The 26667-nt window shown below is 42.0% G+C and overlaps 1 protein-coding gene and 1 long non-coding RNA gene across 5 annotated transcripts in view; both read right to left on the bottom strand.

Annotated features, from left to right (window-relative positions):
* Positions 1–2733: 2733 nt before the first annotated feature.
* Positions 2734–4609, bottom strand: LOC134077835 (uncharacterized). Its single transcript, XR_009938765.1, has 2 exons — positions 4392–4609; positions 2734–3409 (listed from the first exon to the last, which is right to left on the bottom strand). It is a non-coding gene; the product is annotated as an uncharacterized LOC134077835 (long non-coding RNA).
* Positions 4610–6996: 2387 nt separating this feature from the next.
* The window catches only part of LOC134078666 (heat shock 70 kDa protein 12B-like), a 61881-nt gene continuing 42210 nt past the window's right edge, over positions 6997–26667 (bottom strand). For 3 of the 4 annotated variants that reach the window (XR_009938846.1, XR_009938845.1, XR_009938847.1), the window contains one exon: positions 6997–7124. Coding sequence is in view for 1 of the 4 variants with exons in the window: in XM_062534769.1 (XP_062390753.1) it covers positions 7117–7124 (8 nt within the window). In the remaining 3 variants the exon portion in view is untranslated. The remainder of the gene's footprint in view (positions 7125–26667) is intronic. The other variant, XM_062534769.1, reaches the window with a different exon arrangement.

Here is a 26667-nt window from a genome sequence, read left to right as displayed (position 1 = left end):
ATATGATCAAGAGTGATAGAGGTATTTAACGCAACATTTTATGTTATTCTATTCAACACAATAAGCATCATATGCAGCCTCAAGTATGCACATCTGAGTGAAAATCTGCTAAACCCAGCATCAATGCATTGTTTTGCCAAAATGTATATGGTTTGTGTAGAAACAGACAACCATAATATATTAAATGTGTAATAATATAATAGTAGTGTTAGAAATTAGTATTGTGTACATACTCTGGTCTGTTGGCTTGGAGTGGGCCGTGCTCCTGTCTGAAATTAAGGTATGCAACTTGCAGTGAAAAGGGGTTGAGGCAACAGGCATCAAAGCCGGGATGGAGCGTCAGGCAGGTAATGTCCGTGGCCGGGACTAAACCTTCTACTAGTGCCCAGTACGCATCTACCTCGCGACAACAGATGCTGTCCACCGCCGACGCCATAGCCTCACAGTGTCCACACGAGCACCTAGTCAACAAACCGTTTATCAGCCACCAGAGAAAGTCTTGCCTCTATTACTAATCTACCCACTCGCAGGCCAAACCGCGTAGCCTACCGGATTTTTACACACATTGTGTGATATGACTGATAGACTGTTATTATAGCTTATTTATTCATGCCGTTATGGCATCACTAACGTTATAGTCAATTAAGATCGCGCTATCCCGCTTAACGTGTTTCAACGTTAAAATCTTAGGTTGTAGAATATGACAACACAACATTGCTGGCTTAAATTCAAACAGGGATGTTTAATGAAAAACAAGGTCAAACATATGTTTGCCAAAGCAGATTTATTTTTATAACACAAGGTACTCGCCGTAGATGAAGCTGCGGCAGCCACCGTAGCCACCATGCTACTGTAGGCTAACTCACCAAGTCACTTGCCCGATTCGCCAGTTGTTTTCATGACACCACACTTCTACTTCTCTCCTTTGCCCATTGATCCTTCCCCTGACCTGCCCCCTAATCGAATATCGTCGGTCTGCGGAAACATAAATAGGCGTTTCTATCTAAGTCGGAAACACCCTATGGGAAACACCCCCTTTTCTTTTTTAACATCCGGTCTAACATGTATGTCAAAGTAAGGGCACAGCCCGCTTTCCATTAGCATTGAACCAAACTTAGTAAAGCAGAACTAAGTTTAAACGCAATCCAGCAGAAGAAGTTGAAAATGGTTGTGCAGTGCATTGTTGTAGGCCTACTTGTTAAATAGATTATCCGTTAAAAATGTATTGTACTGCAGTATCACGACAGTATTCCTATAATAATTACACATCAACGCCTACAGTTAATGCAATTATTTGGATACGAAAAAAACGATATTCATAAAGTTACCACTGCATAAGCACCATGCTACTGAATTGTCAAAAGTCAGTTCTTTATTGGCCATTTGTGCATAAACCATAGACAAATTGGAATTCTTGTGCAGGCCCTTCAAGTCAAATATTTAAAAGCAGACATGACAAATATTTAAGAGCATACATGACAAAAACATGATTCATACAAGACATCAGGCAAACATTGACGTCAAATTATACTGTGTACCCAGTCTAAGAATAGCCTACAGTCCCACAGAGGCAGAGTAGTTTAAGTGCTACAGTAGCCTACAGTGCAAATCCTGCGTCCCTGAGACTGTGTGTGTGTGTGCGTGCGCAAGTGTCACACATCCAAGATATTGCACCCTGTCCCAGATACAAGTGCATACTTCTCATATTGCAGTTTAGATATTGCACAGTTGTCCCATTGATATTGCACCGGATTTCCATATTGCACAAGATATAAACATTTTCCCATAATAATATTGATATTGCACATGATCCCCACATTCCAGTTAGAATATTACTCAGTCACATTGTTGCTGCAGTTGTCCCACTAACAATATTGCACCTGATTCATATTGCACATTGTCCCATTAATAGTATCGCACAAGATATTGCACATTGTCCCTAGTATTGCACATAATCTCCACATTACACTGACAAAGTATTGCACATTGTCCCCTTGTTAGCCTTGCATGTAGTCCCATATACAGTACAGTATAAGATATTGCATATTGCCCTTATTCCCCTTTGTAGTATTGCACCTTTCCCATGTTCCACATGTTTACAGGTTTGTCACAAGTTGTATGTGCAGTGTTTGTGTCTGAACAGAGAGTGAGCTGGGTGAAAGGAGTCTTTGATGATTCTCTCTGCTCTCTTCTGGCAGCGCTGTGCATACATGTTTTCTATAGAGGGAAGTTTTGTTCTTATGATCCTCTCTGCAGACTTTATAACATGTTGTAGAGCCCTTCTCTCAGCCTGTGTGGTGTTTCTGTACCAGACAGTGGATTGTAGGATAGGCCTACTGTACAATACAATATTGGACACAAAAATGCTGCAGTAGTGTCTTCCCTTCACTCCTTTGTGAGTCACAAATCAGCTGGCAAAGCATTACAGTCTCATAATATTGCTTTGCATTTACAAGGATTTAGCTCAACAATACACAAACCTAACACATCATTCCCCCCTCCCCATTGATCCTCCATCCCTGCAGCACCCTCTCCGATGAAGTAGTCCATAGGCTGACTACAGTCAAATGTCTTTCACTATTCCCAGGCTGTGTATCCCAACAAATTAAAAATATTGATTAATATCCTGGTCATTGAGCAAATGTGTTTAAGGTATATGGAGCATTATGTAATCAGACAGCATAGCTCAAGTTCATACTCAATATGGATTGTTCAATGAAGACACAACAACCATTTATTTGCAAAGTAGCCTAAACTTTATTATAGGACAAACCCAGAAGAGATCAACTTTTTTCATGTTTCATAACAGTTTAAGCACCAAGCATGCATTTTCCCAACTTTTGTTAGAGAACAAATGTGCAAATGCGCAATGCTGTAGATTTCGCCAATACTTTGTTGTAGAACAAACACAGAAACTTCTGCAGGCCATGCAAGATAAAATAAATAAAAGTAAAACAAAATCTTGGCCTGTGTGTACATTTGTATTTGTAGATCACATATTCTGAACAACAAAAGAATAATTTGTAGATCACATATTCTGAACAACAAAAGAATAATTAAATAAGAAATAGATATAAACATCAAATAGCCTGCTAACGTTACATGAAACAATTGAATGGCAACTTCACTTCATTACTAATAACATTACTTTCAGAACCTTTTGTAATTTCAGAACCAATCCATACAGTTTCATAGAAGACCATGATACAGGGCTAAGGGCTTAACTATCAATCTCATACATACCTCCATAATGTACCACCGTTTTCAAATGGCTCTGCATGTGCGTTTCCACCCTGGCATAGTCACCCTTGTACTCTGGGCAGAAAGGGCAGTGGAGCAGCGTGCATCCTGGGTCTAAACAACTTCGTAATTGCGGCTTCTGACCGCTAGACAGTATGGAAGAATGTAACTGCAGTGATAGGAAGACATATGGAGAACATTAACTTATTAGAGAACATTATCCAACTTCTGCTAAGATTCTAGTAGTGATCAACTAACAGGCCTCTAAAGTCAAACTGACTATTCATGGATTTCATCAGGTCCCTTTCCACAGGTGTATACAATCAAGCACCTTGATTATCAATGCAGACTGCATGGTGCTTGATTAATACACCTGTGCAAAGGGACCTGATGAAACCCATGAATTCAAGTCCATTTGCACAGGTGTATTAGCACCATGCAGTCTGCATTCATAATCAAGGTGCTTGATTGTATATACCTGTGTAAAGGGACCTGATGAAACCTATGAATACAGTATTAGTAATTGTACTGGTCAAACGTTGTAGAACTCCTAGATGTATTTGTTTTACATGACAACTCTCAATAATTCTTTATGTCAATAGGAACATAACAAATGAACCTTTTGGTTTTTAATTATGGCATCACATGTAGCAAATGCATCACATCATTGCAAGGATCTTCGGCATAGCCAAAACAAATTCAGCTCGATTCAGCTCCACTACAGTCACTCTAATCAGAATTTAGGGTAATTTGGTGTTAACTGTAACCATTTTTGAGGCCGTTTAAAACGCACCAAATCAACAGGCCACCTGTTCACCACTCAACAGCCGCAGAAAATAGTTACAGTTAACCCCAAAGTACAGAATTTAGTTAGGCCTACGTTACGTCTTCACTTTATGTGGGTTTAGTTGAAAACAATGTGCGTTGCTGGCATGCTTTTAACGTTACCACATAAACACGATGACTAATTTTATCACGTATCATTTTAAGTAGGCCTACATATTTTCATACAAACAAACAAGCACCATATCACAAGCAAACAATCCTCCTCCGTTCTGCTTACTTTCGCCTTGCTACCCATATTCTAATATAACGCTGGAATTGCTTAAATGGTAGTATAAGACATAGTTATAGATATAGAAGTTACTTACGTCTCATCGGTTTAGCTGCAATTTCTCTGCTATCGTAGCTTCTCCGTAATTCTCCGTGGCTTCGACGAGGACTTCAGGGGACTTTTACAAACTGATAAAAGGAAGTCAAACTCCGGAAATTAAGCATTTCCCAGAATGCAGTGCAAAGCTCCTTCTGATTGGTTGACTATTCACGACAGGAACGCCTAATTGGGGAGTTTCTTGCAACATATGTAACGCCCATGCCGCAGACCGACCCTCCTCCCCTAATCTCCCCCTCGCCTCGATCTCGCCGTGGAGGCTCATAATTATAGGCCTGTGGGCCATCATAGATCTGCTCATTGATGTCGGTTTCATCGTACACATCCATAGCTATTTGAATTCGAACTTCCGGACTCCCTCGGGAGTCGTCACGTCCGGTCAGAGCTATTATGCGGAAGTTATTTGATTACAACGTTATCTACAAATATCGTTGTTATATATTTCTCCGGTTCTGATATTCTAGTTGTTTGGTCATTAGTATACACTATGCTGTATAGGGGAATCCAACCTGCACGCTGCGCTTTAACTTTTTCGAAAAGAATGAAAGAAGGCAGTATATTAAAGATATGGACAGCGAGATAGCCTTCAGCAGCTTTAGGCACTCAAGGTGAGGAAGTGCTCCATGCTGCATTATTGAGACGGGCTTCGTTTCGGGAAACATTCTTAAAACACAATGTGTAAGACCTCCGATGCGCACTGATAGCTATAGTTATGGGGCCGTAACTCAGGAGGATATAATTGAGTCTAAGAAATCAACAACGTTTGTACTTTGCAGCGTTTTTTTTTCGGAGGGGGGTCCAACATTGCGGGTGTCCCGACCCCCCCGGTTCCTACGCGCCTATATGCATGCAACTAACCGCACAGGTCTAGGTCATGTTTCATTTAATTGCATTTGCTGTGACTATAAATCAAATGGCACTCATGTTAACTTGAAACAGAGGGACTGACAAAATGAATGACATGATTGAAGTCTAGGCTACACATTCAAATTTCACGAAGTAAACAAACAGAACTGCGGTTGCAGTTTTTAAAATAGGCTAATACCAATCGCGATGCTTGAATTTGGCGCTTAATATCTCTGGTTGTAGGCTATTTACAGTAGACCATTCATATTTAGATGGCTACAGGCCTACGATTGTAAATAATTAAGTAGGCTACAAATGTTTTATTCTAGGTCTACGGAAACGTAATAGTCTATCAATAGGGCAACATTCAACACGCTCCGCCAGCGCACCCACTCGGAATTGTAACCTAACGTCATTGCCAGGCGCAAAATTGTCACAGATTAATGACGTGTGGGACGCATTGCCCTGGAATATCCGATTTGTCTGTTTAGACTGTAGACACATGCACACAAATCCGATCCATATCTGATTTAAAACCACATACGAAAGGGGCCTGTATCCGATCTGAGGAGATCGGAATTCATGTGTTTTTTTTCTGTTTACACTGTCGTGGCACAGATCGGATACGTGCCACATGAGAGCAAAAAATCGGATTTGGGTCACTTCAAACTGGCAGTGTAAACGCAGCCTAAGTGTTCAAGAATGTTCATTTAACACAAAGCTCTTGGAACATAGGTTCAGACTGTTTGCCAGACGCTTCCGGGTAGACGTGTGTTTTACCGAAGGTCTTGGGCCAGGCTCCCGTTGGGTATTTGCACAGCAATAACACGCTCCGTCAGAGGTAAATGTTTATTATGTTACTAGGAGAATGTTAGCGTACGTAGCCTAATGCATAATAAACAAGGCCAATAGTGTGGATCTGATGTAATGCATGTCCATGTTAATTGTCAACTTTTAAATGGAAATGTATCTAATGAATATGCTGTGTGTAACAACTGTTATATAGGATTGCGAAGACTGGTGTAAGGCCGCTCTCCCACTGTGTGATTTCTTGTGGTAAAAGAATATTTGTTATGCTCTGTGTTGTGCCTTGTCATGCTATAAAAGTATCTGTGTATGATTATGTCAAGCACCCATTGTAATGATTTTGTGTTTGCAGGCAGATTGCTCCTGCTGCTTTGCTTTGCCAAATTTTAATATTGATCGTTTTGCCTTTCGTTAAGTTCTTTGCTTTCTTTTGTTTGATTACTTGTCCTCCGTCTACCCCCCCAGCAAAATCTCGTTCAAAAGTCGTTGAAAAGACGTCTTGTCAAGTCGTCGAAACAACGGCCCAGTTTGGTTTAGTGAAAGGTTAGATGACGTCTTTTCATGGTCGTTGAAAAGACGTCTATGGAAAGACGCCTTTTCAACGTTTATATTTGGTTGAAACCACGTCTTGTTTAGGTGCTGCCATGGACCTATTTTCAACCAGAATATTGCTGTTATATATTAATTTATAAGCCTATATTATCCTAGTATAGGCTTTTAAATAATGTGCATTAAGCACTTACTAACATTACCCATACTATTGCTGTTAAAATAAGCCTATATTATCCTATTATAGGCTTTTAAAATGTGCATTAAGCATTTTCATTTACCAACTTAATCAACCATCTAGATGATAAATACATAATATAATAGGCCTACATTATAATAGCAAGCTAGGGGTAAACAAACAGTCAAACAAACGTTATCCATTTCATTGTAATTTTATTTAATTCTTGAAGTCTCCGCCACCGGACCGTCCAGGTGCATCATGTTTAAGATGATCTGCCACAGCTCTCCCGATGTCACAGTCCGTAGCCTTGTTGCTCCATTTTTCACGCAGCTGAAATGACAGGAAACATTTTCATTAACAGTGTTTCACATACATTGAGTAATCTGTGGCGGGCCGCCACGAAATAATGTTCTATGTTGTACGATTACGCACGCAGCTTTTTCTTTGCCCGAATGAAACCGCTGCCTCTGCATGTGCATTTAACAAAACATTAGCGATTGTTGAAGGATTGTTGTTGCCACATACGGCGAGCTAAACTGCTATTAATTCTGCTTAACATGCGGCGCAAATGTGTTCAAAACGGCTGCATTCAAGTGAACTTTGCTAACGTCTCACAACGTAGCCTACATTAGGGAGACTAAACTAAGTTATGCATTCGAGCCGTATCTCTAAGCGTTAGAATAGTGTAACGAAGAGACTCTTGTGTGGTCTCACCCGCTGGCCGGTGAAGTACCCGATCCAACGCGGCCTCCACTGCAGCTAAAGGCTGGCTTACATTGCACGATTTTGGTCTGTTTTAACAGTCGCCGACTACTTTTCCAAAATCGGGCGGAAATCTTGCCAGTTGTACTAGAATCTCGGCGCGCTCCCGTCATCTAAATCGTTTAGTGTAAGGTGCCAATCTTAGCGGTTTTAAGTCCGTCGGAGTCAGTCTTTTTCTAGTTTTGCCGTTACGACAATATCAAACATGTTTGATATTATCGTAAGTCTTTTCAGTCGTGGCTCAAGCAAATAGTGACGTGAACATTAAAAACCAATAGTGACCTCGGTCGACGAACACGAAAACGGAAGGGGCAAAATAGGCGACAGCTGTAGCCTGTATGATTATTTGTTATTTCATTTCTTATAATTTATTAGTCGGCTATTCTACGTGACAGAACAACTCTATATCTGTTAGTGATGTCACACTATCAAACAATGCTGCAGAAACGCGAAAAAAATTACTTTGATATGAGTAGCCTATCATGTGAGTTCCTGTTGATGATGACGTATAGCCTAGTGCACGATGGAAATAAAGCAGCAGTCTTGTAAATAGTGACCACAGTCTTTGCAAAATCCTAATCTGAGACTGGCCTGTGACTAGTCTGTGACTAAAAACTCAATGAATTGTCTTTAGATGTGAGAGGGTCTGAGACTGTAGTCTTTCAAAAATCTTTTCCAAATCTTTGCAAAGTCTGGCAATGTAAGGTAGGCTTAACGTGGAAAACCCCTTGACTGGGAAGCGACAATCAGTCCACACTCCTAGATCCCTGGCCTTAGCTAGCGTCTCCTCACCCTCAGTCTCTCTACCTAACTTCACCGCGGGCAGCCCTGAACAGTGCTGAGCACGCAGGTGTCATCAATTACAATGTACAATTCCAATTCACATTGATTTCCCCCACAGATCCGCCCCCACACAAGAGTCTCTTCGTTACACTATTGTAACGCTTGAGATACAGCTCGAATGCATAACTTAGTTTAGTCTCCCTAATGTAGGCTACGTTGTGAGACGTCATCAGAGTTAACTTGAATGCAGCAGTACGGTGTACATTTTAGGACCGTACAGCAGCCGTTTTGAACACATTTGCGCAGCAAATGCAGAATTAATAGCAGTTTAGCTCGCGCGAGTTTCCTCGTTACGTTTGGATGTCGAGTTTAGCATGCTAACAGGTGCTATTCTCTTCCGCTGTCGTGAATGAACAGCTGACAGCGCGGCCGCATTTATAAGGCATCACGACGTGATTATTTCTGAGATTCTGATATGTTTTCAAAACTGGAATTTATTGTGCATACGTCATGGTTGAAAACTTATCAGAATCTCAGAAATAATCACGTCTGCAGTCGTCTTAAAACGACTACATCAAGTCAAACCAGACCGACATAAAAAAACACACCTCCCAAGTGTAGTTTTAGGTTGTTTTGGATAGAAGCGTCTGCTGATTGACTAAATTACCAAATGCGGGGGGAAAAAGGAAAATGTATAGCACACTATAGCATAGGGAAATATAAATGTATTTCACTCACAGCATTAAAGGTATACTATGCAACGTTTTTCAGTTAATCAATTCGTTCCATACTGTTATATATGATTAAATGAGTCATTACCGATCGAACGGGTTTATTTTTTGGCCGCTCTAGTGGTCTGTAGCGGTAGAAACTTCAGAAGACACCGGGCACGCACCCATGCTCTACTCCAGGAAGTGTCATGTAAAGTCTCATGAAAAGGCACGGCAGACTGACCGATTGAGGAGTTTTGTCAAATACACACGTAGGCCTGTCGCGATATTCAATAAATCAATAAATCGCACGATAAAAAAAATGAGCTCGATAACTTTTCCGGCCGCGATAATTTCCATTTTCATGCTTGATTGTTTTTCTTCTCTCTCTCTCTCTCTCTCTCTCTACGAAAGAGAGGATAACCACGGTGCTTCCTTTATAGTCCGTGAGCCAGAGGGGTTGGTCGTTACCGAAAAGGTGGCAAAGGCTACCATACCTTTCCTGAAAGCTTGGAATCTCAGCTTTCCAGTGATGTATGATGGCCATCTGACAAGAGTAGCTGTTTTGAGTTATGACACATAATGTAAACTATAGGTTGAAGAAATAATGCGTATAAATCAAGGAGAACACTGACCAATCTGATCACGATATTGGACATATAGGAATATTTTATTTTGTTATGTTTGGTATCATTTTAAAGGGGAGACTCTGGGATTTCATTTAAATCATTTTGTGAACATTTTGGATTAGTAGGGGAGCGCCGGGTCGATTGGGACATGGGGCAATTGATACACAGCGATTTCCTCGAAAACCATCCAAGCTTGAGCCGTCAGATTTTGACACTACGTCTAGCACATAACACGTACCAATCCTGGCAAATCTCGTGAAATTACGTCACGCCATTCAAAAGTTATTAGCGGGAACCGGTTTTCGTCTACGGTAAGTAAAATCTTACATGCGGTAGTTTTTTTGTGATCAAAAGTTCTATTTTGGGTGCCATGCAATAATAATATGATCAAACAACAGATGAATTCGTACTTAAACAGACCCTAAAGTATGCAATGTCATAGTTTTGAAGTTTAGAACAGACCTGCAAACTTGTCGCTTTTCGGCGACAATCGCCGTTTTCTTGGTAAATTGGGTCATTCATGTGAATCGCGCAGAACCGGAGAGTTTTTATTTGGGGGGGGGGGGGGGGGGGGGGGGGTTCGCTGGGGTGAAGGCTGCTCATCTGTATGTAATGCGGGCTAGAATTGCGAAACATTATTGGCTAATTCTTGTAATTGACACTTCTCTGGGCCAATCGGAGTCTTAGCACTTTCTTCATCCCTGCTACCGCGCGTCATTTTTGTTAGGGACGACACCGCGTTCGGTCCACAAATATGAACGTAGCCGGCCCCTTCTAAGTGCATTTATTTCTTGGACCGAACGCCGTGGAGTCCATTATCCCACTTATTCCACTGTTACCATTTGTTTTGTGTTAATTTCCTGTTATGATGTAAACGTGACAGAGACGGTGTAACAATCTTTGGTTTAAATCGCTAAAAGTATGTTGTCTTGTTAGTAGAACTAGGCTACTTCTTTCCACCACATATCAACTAATTTCTAAACTTGCAATACAAACTGCCGTTGCTAGTTCTAAATGGATGATTGCTATGGTCAAAAGCCAGTCAGTTCTATCTCTTTTCTATGAACCATTAGCTTTGAAACATCGCTATTTTAATTGCCCTATCCAACTAGCTAAAATCAACCACCGCCATGTGCGACAATGTTACAGTATGTTCTATGAACGTCTACAGCTTGGATGCAACGTGACCGTTCATTTAAACTTCACAATGAGTTTGCCAAATTAATAGGCTATTCCAGTGTGATACGGCCAACAATTTGGATCAAGGTCATAGGTGTGCAAATAACGTTTAATGCACCCTCTGTAGGACGCAGGACGTGCATTGATTTGCATTGAGCTCAATGAGCATCAAACAGACTAATGATTAATGACTAAATTACTTAATGACTAATGACTAAAGGCTAACTGGAAAAAAACACCATGCAATATCTAGCTATGGTGAAGAAGAGTATATGATGATGTGGGGCTATTTTAATTCCTAAGGCCAAGGGAACTTTATCAGGATGCATAGTATCCTGGATCCATGAAATAGCTGGCCTTTAAAGATAAAAACATAAGCATATAAAAAAAATCCTCCTGCACCTATGGGAATTGACATACAGATGGTACGGGTTGAGAATGCTCCTTTCTTTCCCGCACATCGGGACTCCCGAAGCATCGGGACTTTAATTAAAACTGCAACCGCAAGGGGGCAACATAAGACCGCCTTAATAAAAGGAAGGTTCGGCTCATACCGGAAAACACGGAAAACCCCGAAGACACCGCGCTGGTGACAAGCGGAGAAAAGAGACATCACGCTCGGCATGTCAGATTGCAGTTTCAGAGTTTTCGAATGTTTTACAGCGTACCTCACAGCTGGCTCTCTCACTCGACGTAGCCTATAACTCAGTCAGTCCAGCAGAGATGCCAGAGCAACGTTTTGGTCAATGGAGAGGGAGAGAAATGCTCCGCATATCCGTCTCATTTAATCCGTCTCATTTAATCATTAAAATGAAGGTGATGACTGGCGAAATTATAATCAAACGACGTTTCAATAAACCATTGTTGAAATTAATGAAAATGGTTTTAGAAGCCTTCAATTCAACCTGAAAGACTCGATAGGCAACCTTAGATTAATTCATTAATTCATTACGGTTACAAGACCGCATTTCCGTGAATAGGCTATTATTGTCAAGGCGAAGACGAAAGAGATGGACAAGATGGACATTTAGGCTACATTTATGTTAGGAATACTTAGAAATGTGTAGGCCTATAGGCTATTTTAAAACGGAGGCATGTTCATTTTAACCGGCGACGCTGGGTAGCTTACCCAGCACTTTATCACAGATTTTGTCCCCACCACTTTTGACAACTGAAAATAAAACGTATTTAACAGAAATATCTTTAATAGGCCTACATGCCTATCATGTCACTTTACTTATAACCGTAGGCTACATGATTGGAGAAGATCGCGCATTTTGTAACATTATAACAATGGATGGTCAGATATGCGATAGGGCAGTGAGGGTGATTCATTGTAACCATCGACTAGTGGGCCTAGCTCCGCAAAAGAAGTTTCTAGCAACTTAGAATATATGGATCTCGTTATGCATGTTCATGTTGATTCAGAGATAGACATAGACTACCGTGGGCTACTGTGCGTCAATATAACAGCATTTTATCATGTGGTGAATTAATGACTAACGTCAGTTCAACATGTCAGAACTTTTGATCGGCGTTTCAAGTGCATGCCGCGAATAGGCTAAATGAACTCGACTGACTGAATCCTTTATATTTCTTGGCTAAGTGCGAAGAAATTGACCCTCGAACTGTGGCGTAAATGGTTGAGGCATCTTAATCATACGTCAGCGACCGGGGTTCAAAACTTACTCTACGAACCTCCGGAACCCATTAAGACAAGAGGCATTATTTTATTAAAAAGTTTTGCGATTTTTTTATGATTGCGATGTCTGCTGAAAAGAAAAGTTAATATGTGAATTCGTGGTTCAGCGCACACACAGACACACACACACACACACACACACACACGCACGCACGCACGCACGCACACACACACACACACACACACACACACACACACACACACACACACACACACACACACACACACACACACATTTTTACATTTACATAATAGGGCTCGGGCACACGCCTTGCATTCTAGGAATATCGCCGCCATTTGGTAGCGCACTGAACGTAATATCCATTCATTCAGATGCACAAGACAAGAAGCAGAAATAGTAGCGATTTATTCTTTTCCTCTTGCGATCGTGGGTTGCACTGTTACACCCCACTACACAGCAACATACTACCAAGAAGGCAAAAACTAAGTAACAGGAACACACTAAAAGGCGGGAGTAAATCCATAGTAATCCATAGTAAACTAAGGAGTGAAGCTGCCAATGTGGCTGTGCCCGCGAAGTTTTGATGTCATGATCCCGAGCCCTAGTGTCAGGAAGTGTCTGTCGAGAGAGAGGGGGGAGGGAGGCAATCGTCCAATGCCGCATACAGGTAGGCTATAATGTCTAGTGAACTGGTTAGACAAGTGTGGGGGAGGGGGAATGATCGCACAAGACAATTGCTCTTCATGAAATGGGTAGTCTCACAGACGTTTGTCGATGTTTAAACGTAGCCTACTACATCACTTGCGAAATCGGACGTGGCACATAGAATTATTAGGCTACTGGATTTAATATAGCATAGACTTTGTTCATCCTATATTAGCCTATATTAAAATGTAATGTGCTGCGGGGAAGCATTGGGGAAGTCAGTTTAAGTTGTCCTGTAACGATTTGCCTCTTATTATAAGACTATGCAGCCACTACGCACATAATAGTCTAGGTTACGGGCGGATGCGAGCAACCCCATGCAAAAGAAGGCCTTAAGTTAACGGACTGAAGGCCTGTTTACATGTCAAACATGCATTAAATCTAAGAAACGAAAAACACAAATATCATGTATTGTGTCGTAAACATTTAATGACTTCGTGGCCACTATGCGCAACTGCATCGCGCAGTGAGCTGAAGGATAGGAGCAGGGGCGTCGATAGGAGTTCAAAAGATTCGGGGCTATAGCCCGGCTGACCCTTCCATTTTCCGGGGGTCCGGGGGTTTTTCCCCCGGGAAAATTTGAAAATTGGGTTGTGAAAGATGCGATTTCAACATAGTTTGAGAAGGAAAGTAAGGCCAATCGTTGAGGTAATCGTCGTCATATTTTTAAAACAAAAATAATTTCCCCACTAGACCGAAGTCTACGTCTACTGAGTTTAGATGTGTAGCCTAGGGCCTACATCTAGCAGAACGTTAATAATAAACAGACTGACGAAGATCTAGGCTAATCGAAACGTTAGTCTGTTGCTGTGCACCTTTGCATTACAATAAAAAAAAACATTAAGCCTTATAAACTGTGCTGCTCCGTATCATCCCCCTTTTGATCAACCTGTCCCCTGCCGTGGATGCAGTTGCTTGCAGAAGAGCATACCATTACTTTTTTTTAAGTTCCCTATATGTAATTTATTGACTTCAATATAGGCTACACGTATTTCACGCTTACAATCAAAAATAGAGGACGCCGGGTGGCCGGTCACATCGTTAAAGTTAACCTAATAACCAGCTTTTTTTTTGGTATGACAGAGTTCTGCTTATGTGCTTAATGTTGTTTATGGTGCTTTCTACCTCTTTGTGTACACATGTTTTCGTGACGTTGGCGTTGATAGAAATATATAGGCTACAACAGCCTTTATTCCATAATATTTTCAAGTGAATTCACTTGTTAATTAAGTAATTAATCGATGTAATGTGATGCACATTTTCTATTGCGCTGGATGCTGCAGCTACATATGTAGTAGGCTAGGCCTATAGCGAATGAAACACTTGTAACACGAATGTAGCCTATTATGTAGCGAATGGTGAGGATGTATTTATCAAATGTAGCGAATCAAATGTAGCGAATGGTGAGGCCAGATGCATGCGCGTCGGGACCTGAAGTGGCCGTCTTGGGATGCGCGAGACAATATTTTCGCGCTATATGTGTGAACATTCTGAGCAGGCTCACAGTATTTGCATCGCTCCACACCCTGGACACATGATACTGATACGGCGGGAGTCCTAAACTGTTGAAGCAAGCTATACCTGCTCCTCCTGTCCTGACTGACGACGACGACGAAGATGGACGTCTTCTCGGTTTTCTCCCCCCCTCCCTAAATGTAAGTAGCCTAAATCTACGTAGGATAGCCTACGGTTGATTTTAAAATGTCGTTTTATTTTGTCACTTGTCATTGCCAAGTCACACAGATAGTAGCCTGAATATAGCCTACCAGACAGTCGTTCGCCAGTCTCATATTGGCCTAGATTTAAATGGTGCGCTTTGAGGCTAAAAGTCAGTCAGGAGGGCTATAATGAAGATAACTTGAATATGTTAATTTAGCCTATTTAATTGGGGATATATAAATATAACATTTGTGAACGAGTCCACTGTTTATAATTCGACACAGATTCGGCACAGATTAGTAGCCTAGACAGGGATTTCCAAACTTCTTAGTTTACACGACATGAAAAGGGTTCGGATTTTTTTTAATATTATTAGCTTTATAAATCGTAGGCCTATGTAATTAATTCGTCAGTAAATACACAATTTCGAATGGGGTTATAATTATATAGAAACATAATTAAATGAAATAATTTGTAAACTCTATAGCCTAGTAAAAAAAGGCGCCTTATTAAACATGATGACTGGAATGCGTCAATAGAATGTGTTACTTCAATGTGTCGGATGGTGGACGTGCGCGAGCTAAATCAGGATGAAAGTACGCGGTCCATGGGTCCATTCATTTTTTAATCCTATGTAAGGCGACAGTGTCATAGTGCTGCTGTGAATAGACACTTACCCAAAAAGTAAGAACAGACATCCTAGGATTATTTTGCCATTTATTGAAAACGTGGACAGAACCTAGAGGGCCTGAGAGAAAACACAGCCCTCCCCTCAGTATTAGAACTAGTTAAAAAGAACGAGCTAGAACTACTGGCTATGGCCACTGGCTATGTACACTAAACAAAATTAACACTGTGTGTGTGTGTGTGTGTGTGTGTGTGTGTGTGTGTGTGTGTGTGTGTGTGTGTGTGTGTGTGTGTGTGTGTGTGTGTGTGTGTGTGTGTGTGTGTGTGTGTGTGTGTGTGTGTGTGTGTGTGTGTGTGTGTGTGTGTGTGTGTGTGTGTGTGTGTGTGTGTGTGTGTGTTTAGAGTGGGGCATTGCAGAGAAGTGGACAAGTGGATGGAGAAGTGGACACCACTATTGTGGATGGAGAAGTGGACACCATTATTGTGGATGGAGAAGTGGACACCACTATTGAAGACGGAGAAGTGGACACCACTATTGAAGATGGAGAAGTTGACACCACTATTGTGCTGTGGGAGGGAGAATCAATGAGTGCCGTCTTGATTTGAGTGAGGCAAATGCATCGATCACCTTGTCCACACTGACATCTGCAACCAGCTCTCTCTCTATCGCCAGCACCGCTAAATCATTTAGCCTCTCCTGGCCCATAGTTGACCGGAGCCATGTGTGGAGTCGGCGTAGAGCACTGAATGAGCGCTCACAGCTGCAGCTGCTCACCGGGATTGTGAGTGCCACCTGCAAGATAGCCTTCAATGAGGGGAACATCAAAGAGTCCAGAAGCTTGTAGACACTAAGGATATCTGGGATGGCTTCTGGCTCCTTCCTGCTCAGGAAGCTCTTTGCCACCATGACCTCCTCTGAGACCAGCTGGATTTTGTAGTGAGCAGCCAGTTTCCCCAGTGACTGCAAGCAGAGGAAGGATTTGGAGGCTGGGTGGCATGCCTGGATTCCCTCCAAGAGCTCTCCTGCGACTGTGGAGAACCGATGATCCAGTTCGTTGATCATCCGATCAATGCACGGGAAGAAGAGCCTCTGCCGCAGACACTCTGAGTCGCTGACCAGGTCAGAGCCTGATCCAACGGATGCCTCCACAACAAAATCTTCCATTTTCCTCTGTTTTCGTCTTGGTGCAGCAGAGGGCTCTGGGATGTTGTTGTCAGAGCAGAGCTGCTTTGTAGCGGCATAGAGGTCCTCAGACACCTGTTCCGTTCTCTGATTGACCAGGGTGTCATGGATGGCACTCTTGAACTGAATGGCCCTCACCAGATCAATGGTTCCCCCCTGCAGGAACTTGTGAAATCCCTCTGTGATCCCCAAAAGCCTCTTGAAAACAAAGAGCAGGTATACATTGGCCGTTTTTGACAATTTTGCGTGTAGACCCACTGCAACTGGCGTGTTTATTCTCTCCAAGCTTTTGAGGACGGCAGGGAAATTCCGCAGCAGTGCGTTGATGGAGTTCACCTGACAAGCCCACCGGGTGGTAGAAATTTGGACCAGTTCACCCTGCTCGATGTTGAACTCCTTTTGCACAGCCACAAACTGGTCATGGTTGAGAATTGAAGAACTGAAACATGAGTACAAGCTCTCCAGCATGTCAAAAAAACTGCTTGCCTCAGGAATGGCCTTACATGTATGGCAGAGGACTAAATTCAGCTCATGTGCATAGCAGTGCACGTAGATGGCCTCTGGGTGTTTCTCCCGAAAACGAGCTTGCACGCCTCGAACTGACCCGCTCATCACTGCAGCACCATCATATGATTGGGCCACAACTGAAAGATGATCAATGCCATGTGACTGAAGAACCTGCTCCAAGGAATCTGTGATCGCTTCAGCATTGTATCCATTCAGTCTCCTCAAACAAAGGAATCGTTCCATTATTTGATTCCCAAACACATAACGGACACATACAGCAAGCTGCTCAGTGTTCCCATCCTTGGCCTCATCAGCCATGACGGAGAACATCTTTGATTCCCTCACCTCATCCATTATCTTGGCTGTGATGTGAGCTGAGGAACACTCAATGAATTCATTCTGTGAGGATGGAGAAAGGTATGTGGTATTGAGAGGAGCTTTGTACTGCTGTAGGAAGGGATCAAATTTGGACAAGAGCTTAATGCACTCAAGAAAGTTCCCTTGGTTGGAGCTGTCTTCCCCCTCACTGTGGCCTCTGAAGGGAATTCCCTGCTTGACCAAAAAGATGACCACTGAAACAAGGCGGCAGAGATACTCCCTTCTCTCACTGATCTCTGCTGCATTAGCAGCAACAAGTTGCTCAGTGACATCCCCATGGACCTTGGTTGCCTTGTAGCTCTTCCAGGCCATCAGTGAAGCCCTATGCAAGGCAGTTTTCTCATGATCCCTGAAAGAATCCAACGCCCTCTTCCAGTTGGTGTAGCCAGTGGTTACGAGGCCATCTTTGTTTGCCCTGCCCTCCTGCTTGCTAAACACTCGACAGCAAAAGCAGAAAGCAGCCTTTTTGACTGCTGAGTATTCAAGCCAGTTGAAGGAGTCATACCAGGTCTTCTGGAACGACCTCTTCTGGAGCCCAAAATAGCTTGAAGGGAAGTGGATGTCCTTCGGTTGACTTGGGCCTGTATCTGGACTCCCTAAACTGCTCTCTCCTGCATTTCCCTCATCTCTCCCTGGCTCATCTGTGAGACAACAGCAGCAAAGTAAGGGCCACTAGGTATGTACAACAAAACTTTAAACTAAAATATTTCTGTTATTCCATGTATAACACAATTTGTTAGAGCTTTTCAGGATGTGTGCAAGTCTTTCTTTTGTTTCTTTCTGAGGCATCGGCCAGGTGAGTTCTACACATGAATGTTCATCATGAATGAGGTTCTACTATAACTTTGAAGTACTTTACCTTTTTAAAGGTTTGCCTAAAATTGCACGGTGCCTGCTTTAGAGGCCACTGTTCCCACCTAGTTTGACCTATTCATGGGTTTCATCAGGTGCCTTTTCACAGGTGTATGCAATCAAGCACCTTGATTATCAATGCAGACTGCATGGTGCTTGATCTTGTGAAGCTGGGTGCCAAAGTAGATCAATATAGCATGAAATGAGTGCTGTAGACCATTATTTGCCAAGGTATGCTCATGCGTTTTTAAAATCCCTAATGGAAACTCTCCATTGGACTTTTGGCTATCCAAAATGCATACTGAAAATCAAATGCTTACTGCACACGGGGACAGTAGTGAATTAATGAATGCAATGTGTTAACATGTTTGTAGAGCTCTTTGTTTCATGACCTCCTAATTAATTTCAACTGTACCACAGTGAGACAAACATGGGAAGTGATCTAGGAGACCAGTGAGGATCAATGTATGATTCCAGTAAGCGACGAATGATTATCAACCATGTTTTGGATGCATACTACAATTAATAAACTTAATGTTCAAACTGAAAGTCAATTTTAGTGGTGTCTTCCTTTTATTGTCTTTAAATGGGAATGTTACAATCATTTGTGTGATGATCTGAAACTTAATGAAAAGCAGACTATTCATGTTTAAAGGTCAAACTTATCAGAAATAGAACATGTTATTGAAGAATGTGCTATATTGTAATGAGAGGCAGCAGTTAATCCATCAGATACAATGGAGAGATACGAGATTAAATGATTCTACAAATTAATTCTGGAGAGTTATGTTTCAGGTTTTTCTTTTCCCTTTTAAAAATAACTGGATGGATTAATACATCAGAATTTAAGTGTAGGGAAATAAATTATTCAGACCCACACTCCAGAAGGTGGCGGTAATGCAACATAACGTTGTTTGCCAACTGTCATCATGAAAACAAGAAGTGTAACCGCACACAGGCTAATCGCTTATCGAAATGAGAACATGATGTGAGGACGCGTACTTGTTTAATTTGATTGAGTGAGCGGCCATCGAATAAAACAATTATTTATGCCCGTGACGTGATGAATGAATGCATCATTTCCAGGTGCCACTCAATCGCTATTAATCCATGTTCAATTGTCAGTTTGCATGGAAGTTATTGGTGCGTTTGGTTAGGAATACCTGTAGCTAGCCTGGCTCAACTCGGTTAACTATGGTAACTAGCACCTAGCAGTGTTAAAAACAAATACATAAAAAAAAAGCCTGCTGACGGTCTGATAGTGGACTTAATGGAACACGTTCATGGAAAACGAGTGTTTATGAAGATCGTGTGATTGGATTCTACAGAGCTGGTGGTGAAAATACGTAAGTAAGTTGATGTCTTTTTAGTTCTCCAGCGAAGTGTCTTAAAGCTAGCGAGAGGTAGCCTACAGAGGCTGGGCAGTGGGCACTGCTAGCTAGCTTAACACAGACCTATATTATTCAGAGCTAGTGCTTGCTGCTTTTTTTTAACGAACCTGAGCTGATTGAAGTATTATCATCATGGGTTTGGCAAGATGACGTCTCACTCTCAACGTCAACCTCTTGCGCTTGCTGCTTTTTCCCACCAAAAAACTTTCTTATATCCATGGTAAACTTAACTACACTGCAATAGTAGGCTAACTGTAAGAGTGGCTCTGCTCTGGTAATAACGGTTGACAGAGAGGGAAACAATATAACACTGATGTTGAATTTGCAACAAATGATTCGGACTCCATAACGCCAGGTCAGCGCTAGTAACAATGTTGCAGTTGTGGCTGCCTGGTGGCTGCTAGCCGTGGCGTTCGTTTGGAATATCATAACAACCTCTGGGGCGATTTTCATCATTACTTTTAAGGCTCGGAGATCCGGGGCTATTCCCAATACATCAGGGGCTATAGCCCCGAATGCCCAGGTCTAACGACGCCCCTGGATAGGAGGACCGACACTTATTAACACAAAGCTTTGTAAAGCACTAACAACCACCCCTCAAAGTTCATTGTCCATAAGTCCAAACAATAAGTATAAAAATCCGACAATCCAAAACGATAACGAAATCTCCCAGAAACGAAAAACAAGTTTGTTGAGTAGCCTAGTCCTCCCAACAATCTCAGCTTTTGCGTTTGTTAGATAAAAGGCATTCTGTCCTGCTATATTCCAATGAGAAAAAATCATCCACAAGGTAGGCTAAGGGTCACGGTAATGCAGCATGCAGGAATCTATATAGGCCTACGCACAAAACGAATGAATGGATTATATCGGCCAAAACGAATGAATGGGTTGGGAGAGTCGTCTGGCTGTGTCAGCAGACTGCAGTCGGTCTCGAGGGGTTAAATAGCGCACGTACTTGAATTTTAATCTGAAGAAGACCAAATCAAATAAAAAAAGAAGGATTTCAAGTGTGCGAACCTTTTTCCATTTTTTTTTATGATTTAGCCTACTCTTGTTCTGCACCTTGACCGGGGATGTGCACAAACTTTTTTACTACACTTGAATTTTAAACCAACTCTTCTCTAGCCTATATCCTATAAAAGAAGGATTTCAAGTGTGCGAACCTTTTTCCATTTTTTTTATGATTTAGCCTACTCTTGTTCTGCACCTTGACCGGGGATGTGCACAAACTTTTTTACTACACTTGAATTTTAAACCAACTCTTCTCTAGCCTATATCCTATAGCCATACTTTAATAATCAGATGTTATGCTCATTTTTGTAGGCTACACCTCACCGGCAAGCACGCACGCAAATGCTGCTTTTGCACATCTACAATATTGGCCAGGCTATATAGAATAGGCTTTTAGGACTGTATTTTGCCTTCATGCAACTTTAGTTGTGCTCAATCTAAATTATTGTCAGTAAGGATAGGTCATATTACCAAATGGCGAACCTCGAAAATTATTTAGGATATAGAGCCGTGTCCATTACGCATGCAGTTATTTTTTAGGCTATTGTTTTATTTGAGTGTTTTTGTCTACCATGGCAAACATAGTTGAAACGTTCGCTCTAAACTTAAGTATTTCCAATCGGCTTTCACAAAACCGATGAGGTCCAGATCTCAGTGGCCTCATAGCTGCCTACAGCCATGCATAGTAAGCCTAATGATAGCCTAATAGTTATGACATTAATAGCCTATTAATGACCTCATGTCGGAATGGCACGTTGTTTGAAAAAAAAAAAGTTAAATAGGCCTAGGCCTACCGCCGAGTGGGGATATGTCGGAATGAACAGCGGATACCAGCTGGGTTGTAAAACATTACTGTATTCGTTGATCTTATCGATGCAGTCCTTGCGGCCACTTCTCCCCATCGTAGGAAACTTTCTGTGCTTGCTTGCCCTTCGATCCATCCCAGTTGGTGGTTTTGCACCTGTCCCTGAGTTATAGTCTATATGAGTAAGCGCTTATATGCTCTAACCGCATAATAAAAGAAGCACCTGCAGCAGTGCTTATGGCAAGGCTATTAACACCTGTCACTGAGCTATGGACAAGCAGTTATGCTCGAAAATTATCATAATAACAGACACACCTAATTGTATGTCTGTATGTTTAAACACATCAAATTAGGAAGCATTTCCGCCGCAACGTTTGCTTTCTTTTTCTGTCGGTCCGCGGTTGCTTGGTCAATTGCGCAGCAAATTATCAGATCACCGGACCTAATTTCACCCCATGTCTCGCGGACCAGCAGCAGTCTCCACGTTTCGCGGCCCATAGTTTGAGAAACGCTGCATTAAAGTGTCATTAGGTTGTAGGCTATATGTTTAGTGATTTTTTTGTGTGTTTTTCATTGTAGTGTGTGTGCATTGAGTAGTTCCTTAAAATACGGAACAAAGAGCGTCCCGTAGCCTATCTGTTCAATACGGAAGAAGACTAACTATTACTTATATATTTCTTATAACGAAACGCGAAGAAAAAATACGAGGACTGACCATCTCGTTTCTCCGCGTTTCCCCCAATACCATGGCGACAAAGAGAAATAAATATGATTTGACATTTAAGCTGATTGCTGACAAATTTGCCACACAATTCGGGAGAAGCAGCGGACAGGAGCGCCACCACAAGCAAGCACTTCTAGCCCAAATTAACATGGCAACGTTGCCTATGACTAAAGTGTCTAAGTAGGCTAGTCCTACTAATATTACATTTGATTGGTAGCATGTTTGTAGCGCGCCAGTTTACCCATCCCCTACATCAAAACAGCTTAGAATCAATCAAAGAATCAGCTGTGTCGGCGTTAGGCTGTAGGCGATTTTCTATAACCATTTTCATTCATTTCAACAATGGTTCATTGAAACGTTGTTTGAATAATTTCGCCAGTCATCACCTTCATTGTAATGATTAAATGAGATTAAGGAGTCGACTATTGACGGATATGCGGTCTTCATCATTTTGAAATGCGGGATGAAACTTTCTGCCACCTGGTGGTTGTTTGGGTACATTGCCTTAGGCTCGAAAAAAATCGTCTTGACGGCCTGCGGGATCTCTTCGGGAGTCCCGCGGGAGAAGGTGCATTCTCAACCCGTACCCACTGTAGGGGTCAAAACAGGCCTACTTACTGTATGCCCCCTGTATTAAAGTAAGAACATGTATTTATTTACGATACATTCTTCATTTTTTGAAGAAAATCCTTGATTTTTACTCATTTCTTTTTTTTAATTAAGGCATGAAGATTATTTTCTATTCCTCTTTTTAGTCAAGCATGGGTTCAAATACTCTCCCCTGTGTGTGTGTGTGTGTGTGTGCTTGTGTTTACATACATCATACATGTACAGTATATGTGTGATATATAATAATATAGTAATACATAACAAAACGAGCAGTGACAGGTGACAGTGTCCCCCCCCGTCGGACACTGTCACCTTTTTTACGCTGAGGGGTTTGCAGGTCTGTTAGAAGCAAAACAGGTTTAAGTGTCAGTAGTCGCTGGAGGTTCAATTGGTACAGCTGTTTAAATGTCCCTAACGCTATAACCCGGATGTGGCCACATTACACGATCAATATCTGTATAAATCACCGAATTAATAACTGTTTTGCGAGGAACAACAACTGATTTGAGTTAACAACAACTTGTTTGAATGAACAACATATATTTTGAATGAACAAAACATGTGTATGACATGAATCCACAGATATTCAGCGAAGTAAGGGAAACAAATATTACATGCGGTAGATTTTTTTTTGATCAGAAGTTACGCACGGGACAAAAATATTTGTTTGACCTAGTTATATTGCGAGAAATAATGTGACATTTTCGGGATGACGAGTACACTAGTATGTTGTCCGATATGCTTCATAAAAACGTGAGTAAGGTCAGTAGTTTCTGTTTAAAACATGCTGTATTAATTGCCCCTCCTATGTGTCTCAAACGACACGCATAGGTGGGCCATTTGAGACAAATGTCAACTTACGTTCAAAGTTTGAAAACAGCGCGATCATCCAACATATGTGTTAAATTACACTTGTAACTAAGACACAACACATGTGAGTTGTTGATCACATGATAAAAATGTTTGTGTACATAACGTAATCTTTGAAAAGATCGTTTAACTGAAAAGTGTCTCAATTGACCCGGCGCTCCCCTACAGCCAACCCTGGAGCTCTTCAAACCTTTAATCACACACATTTTCCTGCCATTTCCGCCTAAGTCATCTTTTGTCTTTTAATCCTGTGGCACCAGGGAGCATCAGAGAAACACAATCCAATCACTGAAATACTGGCATGACCCTAAGGATTCAGGAAATGTATAATTTACCCATACTATCTGATTTGGAGGGGGTGATTTTTAGTCTTATATCAGACATGGCGTTTGAGGAAATAATATTACAAATTAAGCAGAACACATAACAATTAACAAATGAGACATGGATTCCTATATTTTGAGATGTGGTAAACGCAATTATGACATTGCCATTACTGTAAAAGGTCAAGGTCATGACCTTTAGGCATGGTCAATGACATTTTATGACATTTTCGCACAGATTGCATCATTCAAGGCCACAACACTAATCAAACTCCTCGTCGGAATCCTCATCAGAGGAATACGATTGTTCAGCAAAGTCATCCTTCGGGTTTTTGCACGCCATAGGTCAGTGCAGGGAAAGTTGTTGGCAACACACTGACATGATGGAGTGACACAGTCCCTCTTGCATGAGCAGGACAGCAACTCAAGTACTGCTTGTGGACCAATGGAGACATTGAACCAGTCTATGGAGAGCTGCAAGTCACCATCTTGGTCCACTCTAGAACACCCATGCTCAACTGGGGAAGGAACTTCAGGGTTGTTCTCGATGCATCTTCTCCAGATAGCACCTTGATAGTTAGCTCTGAGACCGTGCTTCCTGAGAGAATCTGAGCATGGAGGTAAATGCCTGATTATGGACTTGGAGCTGTACATTTGACATGTGAACTCCTGTAAGGCTGCATACAACTCAGGTGTCATTGCCAGTCTGCCCCAACCTTCTGAAAGGTCTCACAGAAGTTTTCATTCTTCTGAAGAAGTTTTAGGGCTGACACTTTACCACAGCCAGCAAATGCACTTACAGTGTCGCAGCCTGTGTATACGTGTAAACCAGGCAAAGCCTGACACACCTGTGAACCCAGACCACAAGTGAGTTGATGTTTATGTAGCTGGTGCGATTCTTTGTCCCTGTCCTCAGGAACAGGCCACATGTGAGTGTGTCTCTGGTAGCCATGCTTATCACCAAGACATCAGTGTCACAAGGATGACAGGTTTGTGATCAGTCCTTGAAGCATGGCAAGCATGGAGTAGCATACAGGTTTCAGCCTCTTTATGAGTGGACGACAGGTCTGCTACCTTGTGCACTCCCTGTTGGGTCACCTTGTAATCTTTGGTTGTAGTGTACAGAACCTTTTCAACAAAATCTTGTTCTAGACTGTTCTTTGCCCCAATCCTTGAGCAAGAAGGTAGCAAGGTTTGTTTTGTTGCTTTGTAGGAATTTCTTACATTGTTGAACTGTGCCATGCAGTGCACCTCTGGCCATTCTCTCCAAGTGTTTGATAGAAGGCTCATTATATACACTATATTGCCCAAAGTATTTGCTCACCTACCTTGACTTACATATGAACTTCAGTCACATCCCATCCTTAATCCATAGGGTTTATTATGACATCGGTCGACTCTGCAGCTATAACAGCTTCAACTCTTCTGGGAAGGTTTAGGAGTGTGTTTATGGGATTTTTTGACCATTCTTTCAGAAGCGCATTTGTGAGGTCACACACTGTGGTTGGACGAGGCGTCTGGTTCTCAGGATCCGCTCTAATTCATCCCAAAGGTGTTCTATTGGGTTGAGGTCAGGACTCAGTCCAGGCCAGTCATGTTGGAACAGGAAGTGGCCATCCCCAAACATCCCACAAAGTTGGGAGCATGGAATTGTCCAAAATCTCTTAGTTAATTCTGAAGCATTCAGGGTTCCTTTCACTGGAACTAAGGGACCAAGCCCTGCTCGGGGGTGGCCCCTTCCTGTTCCAACATGACTGTGCACCAGTGCACAAAGCAAGGTCCATAAAAGTATGGATGGCAGAGTTTGGTGTGGATGAACTTGACTGGCCTGCATAGAGTCCTGACTTCAACTCGTATGTGAGTCAAGGCAGGTGAGCGAATACATTTGGCAATATAGTGTACATAAAAAACAATGTCAACACGGGTGCTGTGACTTGCTTCAGCTTGCACAGCGGACAAGGCATAGTCTGCAATATCAGCAAATGTCTTGCCATCACCGTTCAACTTCTGAACAAGTGCCATGCCATCTATTACAGTCAGTAGGCTACCATCTGAGCAAATATTCGATAATCAGCTTTGAGGATATCTTCTTTATTCCCAGTTGTGCATGTCTGCCTTTCCCTGCATTTAGGAGAACGTTTTCAGTTTCATCTTGGAGAGTGGTGCATGGAACTGCTTTGCAGGAGGATTATTCTCAACACGCTTAGCAGAGAAGGTTCTGTAGGCATTATTGCCAATGGTGTGTGCATTCAGGAGGTCTTCAGCAACATCTGCTGGTGCTGTACTTCCAGTAGACAGAGAAATGAGGGACTCACCACCTGCAAATGGACTTATCCAACTAGAATCCATCAGATCCACAGTGCTTGTAATGTGTTCATCTTTGGCAATTCTGCTTTGTCCAAGGTCCTTGTGAGAATAGTCACTTTGTTGGAGTCCCAGGGAACTTTTCAATATAGACAGGTAAGTGCTTTTGTACTCAGCAGAAATGTAATATCTTGAGAC

This window comes from Sardina pilchardus, chromosome 4 (genome assembly GCF_963854185.1).
Source record: "Sardina pilchardus chromosome 4, fSarPil1.1, whole genome shotgun sequence".
Taxonomy (NCBI): domain Eukaryota; kingdom Metazoa; phylum Chordata; class Actinopteri; order Clupeiformes; family Clupeidae; genus Sardina; species Sardina pilchardus.
The sequence above is the reverse complement of the archived record's forward strand: the minus strand, read 5'-3'. Positions and strand labels throughout refer to the sequence as shown.